General features: G+C 33.7%; 1 protein-coding gene across 1 annotated transcript in view; it reads left to right on the top strand.

Moving 5' to 3' along the window:
• The first annotated feature begins 6591 nt into the window (after nt 1–6591).
• LOC133201786 (uncharacterized) overlaps nt 6592–15462 on the top strand; it is a 28269-nt gene continuing 19398 nt past the window's right edge. Inside the window, exons 1-7 of the mRNA XM_061337591.1 lie at nt 6592–6669; nt 7442–7540; nt 7641–7784; nt 7979–8093; nt 14352–14496; nt 14991–15048; nt 15192–15297. Of these exons, the coding sequence (XP_061193575.1) occupies nt 6592–6669; nt 7442–7540; nt 7641–7784; nt 7979–8093; nt 14352–14496; nt 14991–15048; nt 15192–15297 (745 nt within the window). The remainder of the gene's footprint in view (nt 6670–7441; nt 7541–7640; nt 7785–7978; nt 8094–14351; nt 14497–14990; nt 15049–15191; nt 15298–15462) is intronic.

Below are 15462 nucleotides of genomic sequence, written 5' to 3' on the forward strand. Positions count from 1 at the left end.
TTACTTGATAAACACAATGCCTCAAAAGAGAACTAAAGAATTACAATACCTATCCCCCGGCTTCTCTACCATATAAAATTTTATGATAAATTAAAATTCAACTCTGTTATGAAACGATATATTTACCATTCTGAATAAAATGCATTTAACGAGTTAAATGTACATGTATCGGGTCCCGCTGGAGATATGGATATCTTTTTTTCTTAGAACGAGCATTTGTTTCTATAATAATTTTTTTTCCAATGGTATGCTTACTGAAACAAGTGCCCGTTATATTTATCCAGGTATAGAAGTAAGATCTTGGTAATCTAACCCCCCCCCCCCCCTTTTCACGCAAAATATTCTTGTTTGATGCAGTGTACATGTACTTATTACCTTTGCAAATTATAAGCAGAACCTAATTTAATCAAATGAAATTATTTATTTACTAAATTAAAAAATGAATTAATCAATAATTAAAAAGAAAGGAAAAGAAAATCAATCCGTTTACAGAAATCATACGCAATTTATTCATTTGTTTTTCAAATCAATAACTGAGTTTATTTGTCAGTAATAAAAACGACTTTTTACTATCAAAACATTGAATGCTATAAAAGATTTTGAATTACAAATATTTTTCTTTTTTCAGTGCGTAATTTAGAGTCTAATGAAAAAGGTTTGTACATAGACGATGATAGGCATTTCACCGGGCGGGTCACATACTCAATGAAAACTATCAATTAATTACAACTGAACATTGAGTATTTTATCTGTTAATATAGTACTGGTGAAGCGAGGTTTAATCTTAATTTAATCAGAATGATTGCAATTCTTAACTAATCTTTGATTAATCCGTAATAATTTAAATAAAGTCCGAGAGATTCCGAATAGAAAATCCAGATCGAGGCCAAAGCGTGCGAGAATCGTGTACAAAGCTTGTGAGAAACGTGTACAAAGCGTTTCGTGCAGGCTTTCGTGTAAACCGTGCAGCCTTTCGTGTAAAGCGTTTCGTGTAAACCGTGTAGCGTTTCGTGCAAACCGTGTAGCGTTTCGTGTAAACCGTGCAGCGTTTCGTGCAAACCGTGTAGCGAGCGTGTACCGTTCGTGCAGCGAGCGTGTGGGGTAGTAGCACGTTTCAGGGTCTGTACATATATTTGCATAAAATTTATATTTAATTTATGCAAATATATGCTTATTTATGCAAATTAAGGCTACTTTATGCAAATGAAGAATATTTTATGCAAATTTATGCAAACTAAGGATATTTTATGCAAATGTATGCAAATTAAGGATATTTTATGTTAATTTATGCAAATTAAGGATATTTTATGTTAATTTAAGCAAATGTTAATTTATGCAAATTAAGGATATTTTATGTTAATTTATGCAAATCAAGGATATTTTATGCTAATTTATGTAAATGTATGCTAATTTATGCATATTAAGGGAATTTCATAGGTTTTTAATGTTAATTTATGTAAATATATGCTAATTTATGCAGATTAAAGGCAATTTATGCAAATTTATGCAAATGTATGACAATTTATTGTATAAAGGAAATTTAAATGGCTAATTTATGAAAATTAAGGGTGCAAATCTTTGAAATTTTATGCAATTTTTTAAAAATATTTAAAAAGAAATTTAAAAATAAATTTTTAAAAATTAAGTTTAAAAGCTTTTTTTAAATTTTAATTTATCCAAATTTTTATTTATTAATTAGATTAAGTGGTAATTTTATGTAAATTCATTTTAATTGTGAAATAATGATAATGTATGTTAATTTATCTTAACTTATACAATTCTTTTGTTGCCATTGCATATTTTTGTTATTCATGTGTATATATTTTCATTTTATGTTGATGTGTTAACTTTATTTATGCAATTTTACAGTTATGATGCCTAATTTATGGTTATTCACACACATTTCTTGCTCTATTTGTAGTTGTAACTGAATCTAATTATTTTGTAAATAAAAAAAATAAGTCATAAACTAAATTTTTCATGAAAATATCGAAATTTTGTAATTTTGTAAAAGGTAGAACAGGATTGCAGATAATACCATACAAAGATGGCCATTCTGCGATCTTAAATGGATGGGAAAATATTAAAATGAGATTAATTATGAACTGTTAGGAAATGTTTTAAAAAGTTGAAAGGCAAAGTACATGTACATGTATACATCCAGATCCAATTATAATATTCAAAAAGTTTGCTATTAAGCTTACAGTGCTTTAAGTGACATGTCATCAAAACTAAATCTGAAAGAAAAACTCAAAAGCAAAGCAAATGAAGCAAATAGATTTTAAGATCATGTGAACGGTCGGGGGACTAAGTTTTTCAAATAAGTCCCCAAGTAATTATAACTAATCAGATTTTTTTTTTTTTTTTTTTTTTTTTTTTTTTTGAATTTTAACATCTAATTTTTTGTCAAATTGATTACAGGTAAACAGTTTTATAACTAATCTATGGATATAATGTGTGAAGTTCGTTGCTTAAAGACTTATTTTGTGCATGCAAATAAAAACGGTTATTTTTGGTTTAAATGTCATCATTTTTAAATTTCGAATTTGTTCTAGCTTATTTTAGTTTATATATTTACAGATGTGTTCAAAAATGCATGCATATTATTAGGCATTTGTTTGTTTGTTTTTTTCTGAATCAACGTTAACATTAAGTTTCAATTTCAGATGACAAAACTCTTAGCGACATTGCACTTCTCGGGATAAGTATGGATTTTAACCCGTGAGGAGTTCATTTTTTTTTTTTTTATTAAAAAAAGATAAATGTTCATGTATATTTCGATAGTTCTATAAAATGATAAATAATTTCTGTGAAGTAGTTAGGCACACACAATCAGCAATCTTCGGTTGACTCCGATACGCTCCATATAAACCTCGGATATGATTGGTGGATGAATATGCAACAAGTCGACGCATTTCTCCGCCGGAACTGCATTTTAGCTAATTACGTAATTCGCACTGCATTCATTTATTCATTTTTCAACGGTGTGTGTATGCCGGAGGGAGGAGGCGGAGATGCAACTTCTCAAAAAATCTGACACCCCCCCCCCCCAAAAAAAAATAAAATAAATAAATAAACCTATTATGTGTCCAAATCCTGGAATTAGCCAGTGCTCGACTTTACAGCAGCAAAGACTGGGAGACAACCAGCGTTTATAGGAAAATTTACTATAGCAGAATATCATACATAGAAAGAGTGGGGACTGGGCCCCTCTGCCCCCTCCCCCGCATTCTACGGACCTGCAAATATTGGCATTGGTTAATGAAATCAAGACATATTAGTAAGTATAAAAGTTATTTGTATAATCTAAAAATATACATGCAGGCCAGTGACCAGAAAGTTCAATGCACTTGTTCGTGAACTTCAAACAAATTTCATATTTCTTTCTCGTATACTTTCTATAAACTGTGAAATAAAAATAGTAGATTGCATTATAAATAGTAGATTGTATAATAAATGGTAGATTATAAAATAAATACTATCTCCGTGTTTACAATATCATTATGTAAGGTCGTGTCCGATGATTATTCTATTTTTTTAAATGATGAACTTGATTTACTTTTTTTGGTAATAAGTGCTTAAATATGCTGAGAGTATTTCCGACGCTCACTATTACAATTGATATGACATTTGAAAAACATCGTCTGCAATGTTTGTATCAACAGAATTCAACATTTTTTATTTACTTTGTTCATTTTCTCACTTATGCATAACAGAAAATGAGTCTAATTTCTTATACATCAAATGTTTAAGTATAATATTATTTTTTCTGCATATAAGTGAAAAAAAACCCTGAAATTTACACAAACGGAGAGTTAATCAACCTTTTACATTTAACTATACAGATAGAAAGCGACGATTTTGCTTAAATGGCTGCATTTTAAATTTTGCTCCACATATTTTATAAAAGATTGGTTGGATACAGGTCCGTATGTTCAGTCTAAGAAGATGCAAGTAATTTGTACGGGCGCCCTGTGCTCCATTTTGATATTGGTGCTGTGGACTTCAACTGGACATGGTGGACATGTGGTCGACACAAAACACGATATTTTGGGAAAACTGCGCGCGTTAACCAAAGATTTTCGGCCACAACAAACGGTAAATGATTCTACAATGATATAACCTTTAAATTTTGAATTTACAAAATTATGACGTCCTAGAAGAAAATAGCTAAATTTTAACATGTATACTTAATAAAAAAAAAAAAAAAAAAAAAAAAAAAAAAGAAGTATATATTGGTCTGCGGTATTTCAAAATTCTTTTGATCAAATTTATCACCTATTTATCTTTGTAGCAATAATTAACATATGGAATGTTTCTTTTTTTCTCAGTAACTTTTTTGTTTGGGGTTGAAATAATGACCAAGCCTAACAGATTTAGCGTATACTAGTATCCTTTGACTAGTGATGCAAATGTGAAATCTTTTGAACAAAGAAGGATTTACGTACTAACCAGTTATAGTTTATTAAACAAGTAAGTAAATACGTGTGTATACACTCGGATGGTGTACACGTACGTGGTACATGTACGTTTTGGCACTGTTGATATATATGTATACATGTACTACACTGTATAAGAGGTGTTGTTTTAAGTCCAAAAACATGTCTCCAGCAAGGACGTAGCATCGTTTTTAAACGGGGGGGGGGGGGGGCAGCCAGAGAAAAAAAAATCAACTAATACATGAAGAAAACTTGACAAGCAAAAGAAAAAAAAAGATTAATTCGTGTGTCAAAACTGATATGATCTGATATGAGAGATGACTTTCCAAGTAAAAAATACGAATACTTCTCATAGTTTTCATTATCAGAGTTTCATTATTGAGATCTTGGAGAAGTCAATTCCATCAAACCTGACATGTGATGAAAACATTACCTTCTATTTCCTTTGCTTCTTTACTTTTAATAATTTCAAATTGTTTTATTATATTTTTAAAAAAACATTTAAATTCAGAATTAAAAGCCTTATAAATTGAATAAGGTCTATCTTTTTAAGGACCATTTTAAAAGCGGTTTAATGTTTCAAGTACCAAATGTAGAATTTGTATTAAATTTTTTTCCCCAGTGAAAATAATATTTATTAGAAAAATTAACAGATGAATTCTTTTCTTACAACTAATACAACACTGTGAAATTCTTGCTTAGGAAACAGCGCTAGCGCTTTCTTATGTTTTCTAATAGAAATTTAATAGGTATGATACTAAATATTATTTTCATATACACCTCATATCTTTAATTTTATGTTGTGATATTAAATCATTATTTTTCTATCCTCTGTGTGAAAATTTCTTCATATCATGATCCGACATAAAAATCATTTCTGGAAAAAAAAAAGCAGCGCTTCATACCTCATATTATTTTCCATTTAAAGCTGATGCTATAGCTCTAAATGAAAATCAATGTAGGGAAGTTTAAAAAAAATTGTGAAATTTAGAGCAGAGGGTCATTAGTCCTTAATATTGGAATTAGTATTACATGTAAACAGGAATAATTCTAATAATACTAGGATAAGAGGAAAGAGTAATAAACGAATGAATTATGGAACACGCTCAGAGAATATTTACACTTTAAACTCAGAAACGATTGCCAACATTTCAAATGCAGATTTTTTTAAAATTAAAATAAAGATTACCCGCCATGTGATTTTTTAAATGAAAATAGTATTTGCTGATTCATCATCTTACCTGAAAAAAAACTTTGAAAAAAATATGAAAAGGGGAAAATTTCAATCTCGAAAATCCTATTTCATGGGAAGGGGGGTAGGTTCAAATTTCTTTCATAAACAATTTTTTTTATACATTGTCATAGCACCCTGATCTCAATATACCGCGAAGAAAAAGGGGGAGAGGGGGGGGGCAGCATTCAATGCATATGACCATTTTCAATAATAAACAATAATGTTTTGGGAAAAGGGGACAGACCCCTGCCCACCCCCACTCCACACCCGTCCCCCCAAACTACGTTCCGGAGAATTTATCTTTTAAATTATTTTCATTAATTCATGAATTCTTTAATTACAAACATCTTTAAGCAAAGCATTTATCTCAACATCCTCATCAATTCACATTTTGTGATGCCTTTTCTTCAGAACGCCTGAAAAATACTAAAATACTTTGACTTAAATCACATTTTCAATTAAAATATATCAAGATTTATCGATGATATCACTTCAATAAAATTTATATAGTATAATTAAATCAATAGATATGTTCAAAAGTTGAATTGGGACAGGTCCGGAAGCAGAAATTGACTTGTCTGTGATATCATTAATGTTACATGTAACAAAGTTTGTTTGTTTTTTTTTTTTAAAAAAGATGGACGATCACATATTTGTTGATATTATTAAAGCGTATGTTGTTATCATTTTCTTTAATGTTGGATAACTCGTAATGACAGTTTAGAGTTAAACAATGAACACTTTTCCAAGAACAAATGGAAAATGAGGTGGTATTGTAATTCTTGTTTTAGTATGTTGGGTATGAAAGTATCCGTTGTTGATCATTTCTGCAACAATGTGGTGTGATTACGTTTTGAAAATCGAATATTATTTACATTTGTTTTGTCTATAATAAAGATCAAAGATGAAAGTAATTCGATGATAGAAAACCTTGATGATGTTGTACCTAAAGGACAGATCATAAAGACATGGGATAATCCTAAGGACGATTTTGGAGTGAGTATGATATACAAGACATTTTAGATTAAGCAATGTAGCACAGTGTGTAAATGAAAAATGTCATTCTATGCATTGTATAATAAAGGTTCGGCTATAATCTCTATTCGTTGAGTAAAACTATAATCTCTACTAATACTTGTGATCAAAATGTTAAACTATGATATCTACTTATTTTAATCTAGACTCAATTGTATTATCTACTAATTGTTTTTAGAGGGTTGTTCCAGAGAAACTTAAACTGCCTGACTAGCTAGAATTCTTCACTTCTTTGTTTGTTTTTGTTTATTATTATTATTATTTATTTATTTATTTATTTTTTTTTTTTTTTTTGGCTTAATGTTGGGAAATGCTATTTTTGTCATTTTAACAAAATATTAACAAATTCTAATTTCATTTGTAAGAAGAGCGCGTTTTTTGTCCTGAACGCGCTGCTAAGCTTTTGCAAATGGCCTTATCCGGACACCATAGACGAGACAACATGGAAATACCGTTAAATAATTCTGATCGCCTAGCATTTTTTGGACTTAGCGCTAACATAGCTAACACTGTTATTTTTATTGCCAGGGTATATGAAAACATAATGTGACAAAATTTACGGCCCTAAAATTGTTATGATCCAGAGTAAAACAATATTAATTTCACATCATGAATAACAAAAATTTGACGTAACTTTCACAGATATCATTAATTATATATAATCTAATTATACTATAATCTCTATTATTTTTGTAATTTTTTAGTTGTAATCTCTTTTCGTTGTATAATAAAGGATGACGACGAAGGAGATGCAGATAATGCTCACGAATACCACGTGTTTGGTAAAAAGGGCGATTCCAACGAAGCACACAATCATCGGCGGAGGAATCATGTGAGCAAATATAAAAATAATATATTTCACATAGAAAGTAACTTTTCGAATTTTTTTCCTTTAAATGGTTGGTCTTTCTAAATATTTTTTTTTTATTCAGAGGGTGAATATACATAGGGATAATGAAGAAGAAATTATACAGGAACTGGAGGACGAATGTCTAGAGTACCAACGCCAAAAGAAGTTGGCCATAAAACATGGACGCAGTCCCGGGGATGTTCCTCCTCCTAGTGTTAATTGTGAGGTATTCCACTTTAAGTTCTAACAGAAATAAACGCTTCGAAATCCTACTAGTACTTTAGAGTAAATACATCCTTTTTCAAGAAAAGAGTGCTAATTAAAAATGGAACATTTTTGTTCAGGATTTAGTAAAAATTTAATGACATTTGAACAGATAAAAAAAACTAAAAGGCAATATCTTCTTTGAAATATATAAAGATGATGGAAAAATCAGTCCGAAAGCGAGGGAGAGATAAGCGATTAGCGAAAATCAACGCTGGAGTTTGGGATAAAGGAATTGTGCCATATTTGTTTGATCATGAAACATTGTCAGGTAAGTGTTTCACCCCCATTCACTGTATAATCTTTTTATCTTAAATTGATATCAGTCAGAAACAGTGTTTTCTACGCAATTATGTTAAGGCAGCACGCAGATCAGAATTTGGCGAATTTACATTTTTTTTTTTGTAAAATGTAACATTGATAAATCGGAGACGTCATGGATAAAACATTTACTATCATTATCTATTCTATAGACATCAGTAAAGGAAGCACTCCACCACGACGTCATCATGAAAAAGATTCCTTAATAAGAAAAGTGAAAAGTTCTACCCCTGGGATAATTAATATCTATTTATAATAATAGTTATGTAAAATCAACTCTGGCCCATGAAAAGTGCCACTAGAATCCTACACTCCGATCACAGAAATCATTGTTATACACTTTCTGATGAAACTTTGCCACAATTGTTATATTTTGATCGAAAAAAAAAAAATCATCAATGCCCGTTAACCACACAATTCTAGCAGCACTTTTAAAGAACTTTCGATAGAGACAAAAATTATGTTTCAAAGTATGCGGCGTATTGTTGAACTTTTGCATCTTTGTTGTTACGAACGACAGAGGAAAGGCTGATCTGGATGTCAAAAACACTGTCTGCCTTCATTATACGAAGAAATTTTTAAAAATATAAATCAGCGTACCTTATTCAAAAGCTTTAACTCCGCATGAATAACACATGATATTCATGTTAAATGCATTTAAACTCCGATTTTCTATGTTTGTTTACATGAATTTTCGTTACGTTTCATTTTCACATTGCAAATATTGATCAATTAACAGACGTCTTGGGTTTGGGTTTTAACCCCCGTGACAAATACATAGCTATTTATACCATCCAAAAACGACAGGATTTTGTTCATTATAATTTAAGGTTTTGCATGTTTTCATTCATTTCTAGGACCTCAGATCCATCTTTAAATTTAGATTTTAAGAAATCGTTAACTCTCAAGTTTACGTCTTATAGCTTACTATGAGGTAATATTGTAAAGGTAAGTGGAATATCCTGTAGCCCCTTTTAAAAAAATCTCAATTTTCTGCGTAAGATTTTAACTTGAGAACGAAAACTCTTTTAAGTGCTTTTAACGAACGCACTCGTACATGTAGCAGATGAAATATGTTTGGAGATAACGAACAATATATTCAAGTTCAGACTGAACTTAAGATTTTACTTACGAAAGACTTCTTCCCTAGCTAGCAACGATCTCAATATGCTGTTTAATCTTTAAAAAGTAGATGAGAATAAAAATGAAGCGAAGTATTCAATACTTGTAAGTGAAACAAATACTAATCACAACAAAAATTGAGTGCAATCGATTGAAAAGCAAACTCTGACGTTACAATCAATAGTCTGACCTAAAAGTAGGTCTTGCGAAAATCTGTATTGTATTCATAACTCCATTGTGAGTTAACAACTAATTTATTGACCTTCTTTTACAGGAGAGCTCATTTTCAAGAACAATAACTCTTACTAAATTTAGAACATACATTACATCCTTCCCCTTATAAAATTTGATACTTTCCATTAACATTAGATTTTAGATAATTAAAATTCATTATTAACTGTAACACAAAATAAATTTGATAAAATATCAGTTCAGTTCAACTTTCAATACGATTAACAATAAAGTTCATTCTCGGTATCGTGCAGGAAGTTTAACATAGCGGCCACTAGGGGTAACATGCGCAGGGTTTTCGGCTGGTGGTTCAACATCAGATGTAGCTGTCTCGGTGACGGTATTTGGCTGCACATCTGGAGCTGTGGATATGTCATTGGTGCTCTGAGTGGTCTTAGAACGCAACATCGCATCGGTATATGCAGGGACATCATCTCTGGAGACTGAGTTACTTTGGACACGAGTAGGTCTCAGGAACTTGCGGTTACGTCTGTAGCATCTTCCTTTGCTTTCGATGACATACGAACGTTTTGAAGGGTGCAAGTCTTTAACGAATCCACTTGTCCATTGTCCTGATTGGCTCTGCATCATTACTGGGTCTCCTGCCTTGAGAGGTTTAAGTGGTTCCTTCTTAGCATGTCTGTTAAAGTTTTCCTCATGTTTTTCCTAACGACATTTCATCTTGACCAATGTGTTGTCATCTACACACGATTTCAATAGAGGGACTGCAGTAGGTAAGATAGACTTCAGTCTGCGTCCTAGAAATAGCTGGGCTGAAGACATATCAATACCATCAATCTTGGTGTTCCGATACTCCAAAAGAGCTAAGTATGGGTCTTGAGATTTGGTGATAAGGCGTTTCATGGTCTGAACCATTCGCTCGGTCTGTCAATTACTCTGAGCATGGTACGGACTGGTTGTGGTATGTGTGATGTAATACGATTTCACAAACTCCTTGAACTCATAAATGACGAACTGTGGTCCATTATCACTAATAATGATATCTGGAATTCCGTATTTGGAAATCATGCTTTTCACATGAGTGATCACGCACTTAGAGGTGAGCGACTCCAGTTTGGCAAGTTCTGGCCACTTTGATAAATAGTCAACTACCAGTAAGTAATGGTTTCCACCAAGTTCGAACAGATCCATTCCAATCTTTGACCACGGTCTTGATGGAAGTTCACTTCGGATCATTGGTTCCTTAGGATTAGCAGCCTGATATTTCGCACAAGTTGCACATGCGCTTACAAGGTTCTCTATGTCTTTTCCCATACCGTTCCAAAAGAGAATGTCTCTCGCTCGGTTTTTTGTCTTCACAATTCCTTGGTGTCCAATATGTAGCTTCTCCAGCATTTCCTTCTGCATAGACTTTGGGACAATCAGTTTGTGAGACTTGTAGAGAATACCATCAATGCATGAAAGTTCATCACGGAAATTCCAGTAGGCTCTAATTTCCGGTGCTAGGTCTGCTTTGTTGTTTGGCCATCCATCCACGATTGTGTCCAAGAGTTGTTGTAACTCATCATCTTGGCCGGTTTCCTTCCGGATCCTGTCCTGTACTTCCTGTGACACAGGTAAGTATGAAGTAAGATGTATTTCATTCACCTGTAAATCTGGTACAAGGGTTTCCTTAGTCTCTTTCAGATAGGAACGACTCAAATGATCAGCCAAGAACATTTTCTTTCCAGGTTTGTAAACTACTTGAATGTCATACTTTTCAAGTGCTAACACGAATCTTTGTAGTCTTGGAGGTGTAGATAGAACTGGTTTCTTGAAGATACTTTCCAAAGGCTTATGGTCCGATTCAACCAGTACACAGTGACCATATACATAATCATGGAATTTTGTACATCCATTCAGAATTGCAAAAGTTTCTTTCTCAATCTGAGAATATCGTTGTTGTGTTTCTGTCAGTGCGCGCGATCCGTACGCAACTGGCTTATCTTCCTGAATCAACACTGCACCTAGTCCTTTAGAACTGGCGTCTACAGACAACATCACTGGCTTGTTTGGATCAAAGTTTTGAATAATCGGTGCACTGGTAGTCATGCGTTTCAATTTCTCGTAGCTTTCTTCCTGTTCACTTTCCCATTTCCAGAGAGTATTTTTCTCCAGTAACTGTCGTAATGGACAGCCAACTTCTGATAGATTGGGCATAAACTTTCCTAAGTACTGAACAAAGCCCATAAATGTTTGCAAGTCCTTCACATTATTGGGACGGTCCATTTCCTGTACAGCACGGACTTTTTCAGGATCGGGTTTCAGACCCGAGTCAGTAAATCTGTGTCCCACGTAAGTCAGCTCTGAGCGTCTGATCTCACACTTGTCCACGCTGAGCTTCAAGTTATGTTGTCTTGCTCGATCCAGTAATACTTTCAAACGTCTGTCATGTTCAGCTTCTGTGGTTCCCCATACAATGATATCATCAATAATTGCCTCTGTTCCATCGAGATCCTTCAGGTGCGGACTTGATTCCAAAGGGCATTCAAGTGAATCGATAACGTCCAAACGGAGAATTAAATGTGCAGAGTTTCGAACTCTCATCATCTAGTTTGGTCTGCCAAAATCCAGAGGTGGCATCTATTTGGCTGAAAATCTTGGCTCTAGGCATCCTAGCTGCTACCTCTTCAACAGTTTTCAAGGGAAAATGTTCCCGAAGTATTGCACGATTTAGGTCACGAGGATCAATGCAAATCCTGATCTTGCCATTTGGCTTCGTAACGGTTACCATGGAGTTGACCCATCTCGTCGGCTCGCGTTGCTTCACAATCACTCCTTCACGCTCCATTCTGTCGAGTTCTTCCTTGACCTTATCCCTCAAGGCTATTGGAATCTTGCATGGAGGATGTATAACTGGCTGAATGTTTTCATCCACCTTGATTGAGTAGGTGCCTGGTAAGCATCCAAGTCCACTGAATAAGTCCTGATAATCCTGGGGAATGCCATATGGTACAGCACAGTTTTTCCTCTCAATGCTGTGTATTCGCTGAATGAGTCCTAGCTTGGAACATATGTCAGCTCCCAGAACAGGGTTCACAGTTTGTTCAATAATGTAGAATTTCACATATGGCAGCATTGCATCCTTCCATACACAGGGTAGTATAACAGTACCAGCACAACAAATATAGTGTCCAGAGAATGACTTCAGTGGTGAAAAGGTTGGAGCAACTTTCAGGTTTTTGTCTATTTTCTTGAGATCAGCTGATGACAAAACATTACACTTTGCCCCGGTGTCAAGTTGGAAGTGACTATTAGTGTCCTTCACCTTCACTGTTTCATACCATTCTGCATCATAATTTTCACCATTAACTTCCACTGAACCAATAAAGAATTCTTCATCTGATGTGTCTACTGCATGCATAGTCTTTGATCTATTGTTTTTCTTTGCACTAGCACCAGAATGCTTTTTCCCTTTGTGACACTTAACTGCAAAGTGGTTTGGATTTCCACATTTTCTACATGTTTCACCATATGCAGGACATCGTTTAAACTCATGAGTTTGGCCACAATATTTACAGTCTTTCACTATCGATTTTTTACTTTCACTTTCGCTTTTAGTCGGTGCCGACTTCCTGCTGGGAGGTGTCCTACCTTTCGAGATTCCATGTACCGATTTGTCTTTCATAGACTGTATTTGCTGCTTAGAAATTTCACATGTACGCGCAAAATTAATAGCTTTCTCCGAAGTCAAGTCTGATCCTTCACCAATGCATTTTTCACGTACCTTGTGATCCTGGGTACCGAACACGATAGCGTCTCGAATCATATCGTCCTGATCCTTATATCCACATTCTTTCACTAAAGGTCTGAGATCTGTCAGAAATTTTTCAAACGTTTCTCCTTCCTTCTGTGTCCTACTGAGGAACAGGTATCTCGAATAAACACGATTTGACTTCGGTTTCACGTGGTTTTCAAATTTCTCCTTTATCACTGAGAATGTCTTACTATCTTCGTCTGATAGGTTCCACGTTGAGTAGATATCTCTCCCCTTGTCTCCTATCCATATCATCAGGTAATTACAGTGTTCCTCTTCCTTATTTTTGCTCAATGGGCCCTTTCTCCAGAATTCCACGTGTTGTATAAACGTGCGCCATTCCTCAACGAGATCCTGGGCCTCCCAGTTAAATTTCGGCGTGACAGCTGGATTCATTGTATCCATCACAATCCTTGAATCCTCTTCTATACAACTGCAACACTTATTTCTGCAGATGGCGACAGAAAAAGGGAGATATCAACCGCTTCTGACACCATGTAGTGTATTCATAACTCCATTGTGAGTTAACAACTAATTTATTGACCTTCTTTTACAGGAGAGCTCATTTTCAAAAACAATAATTCTTACTAAATTTAGAACATACATTACACCATCGTAAATATTTTGCATGATGTTTCATTTCATTTTTCGACAATAATTGTGAAATAATATAAAATGCTATTATAGGATCCGTAAAAAAAAGTTCTCTTTTTCTGGTTTTATCTGTTATATTTTTTAATGAAAATCCGCTGTACGATACTAAAGAGAGGGTTAGAGCTCTCGTAAAGTTACGACAAATTTTACATGTAAGAATCTCGTAAAAATTTTTGTGAAAAGGAATAAATTCGAAGACTTTTTGTGAAAAGATCTACTGGTTGTAGCCTTAACACCCGCGTACGTATTTTTCCGTTTGCCCTATCGTGACAAGAAGCACAAGGCGTGTGTATTCGGGCGAAAGGGCATGCTTACTCCTCCAAGATACCTTACCCCACCTCTGATGTTTTTTAGGTCCGTGTTTGCCCTTCTCCGAATTTATATAGTATTTTTAAGGTACTTTTGAGCTTGGTTACTGTTCGTTATCTCCATATTTCATTACAGATAGAAAAGAGCAGTTAGGTCGAATACGAGCTCACAACCATTTTGAATACTGGACATGTATACGATTTGTTCCTTATACAAATACAACACAGAGAGAGTACGGTTTGAACCACAACACTTATCTTCATCACATTAGAAAAGGAGGGTAAGCCTTACACAGAAAATAAAGTAAATTGGTGTGCTACTTCGATGTCATCTCCAAAGAAATAAATGTATTGTCAACAGATATGGTTTTTCTAAAAAAAAAAAAAAAAAATTTTTTTGATCAATTATACGCAGTCGACAATGGCACATCAGACTTTATAACAACCAAAAATATTTATCTCCTTCTATAGGTGTACACAAACCCTATTTTGTTATGTTGAGCACAAGAGAGCAATCATCGTACCCTGCTCATGCCCTTGTAATTTTTTTTTAAATTGGATATTTTTATGCATGAATATTAATATGATATGGTGTCCCACTTGCAAAATTATGACAGCGCGTTAGTAACATTACGAATATTTTCATGGAACAGAATGAACAGCGGAATGAAGTGACAGTTCATTATATACATGTACGTGTCTGTGTCCTCAGTAAATTGTATTCTAACAAAAAAAGGGTAAAATCATTTTTAACCGTTCTCATTGACTTTTTGAGTTGTTCGTCCTTCATTGGAAAATTAAAGAAGAACCAAAGCATCAGTTGCTGTTCAAACGTAAGTATATGAATAAGAAGAATAAGCAACATAATGGATGAAGAATTCTCAAGATTTAAAAATGAAAGTAATGGTTAAACTCGTAATATTCTCGGGAAAATCTCTATATTTCTTAATTAAATGTTATAACTATACTTTTTAAGGATGTTTGTGTTCATGAGTTGGGCCATGCTTTTGGGTTGCAACATGAACAATCTAATCCTTTGCGTGATAACTATATGGGCGTACATTACAACAATATCCTGAAGGGTAAATTTGAACAAACAAAGCTGCATATAATTTTTTTTACAATGATATAACTTGGATAAAATTTAAATTTAATATTCATTTGGAAATAAACATGTTTTTAGTCACAACTGTGTTAATTTTTAGCTCTACTGGTCAGAGACCAGAAGAGCTTATGCGATAGTAAGG

Source organism: Saccostrea echinata, unplaced genomic scaffold (genome assembly GCF_033153115.1).
Source record: "Saccostrea echinata isolate AGI-Se365-2 ecotype Australia unplaced genomic scaffold, CSIRO_AGI_Sech_v1 ptg000002l, whole genome shotgun sequence".
NCBI lineage: Eukaryota > Metazoa > Mollusca > Bivalvia > Ostreida > Ostreidae > Saccostrea > Saccostrea echinata.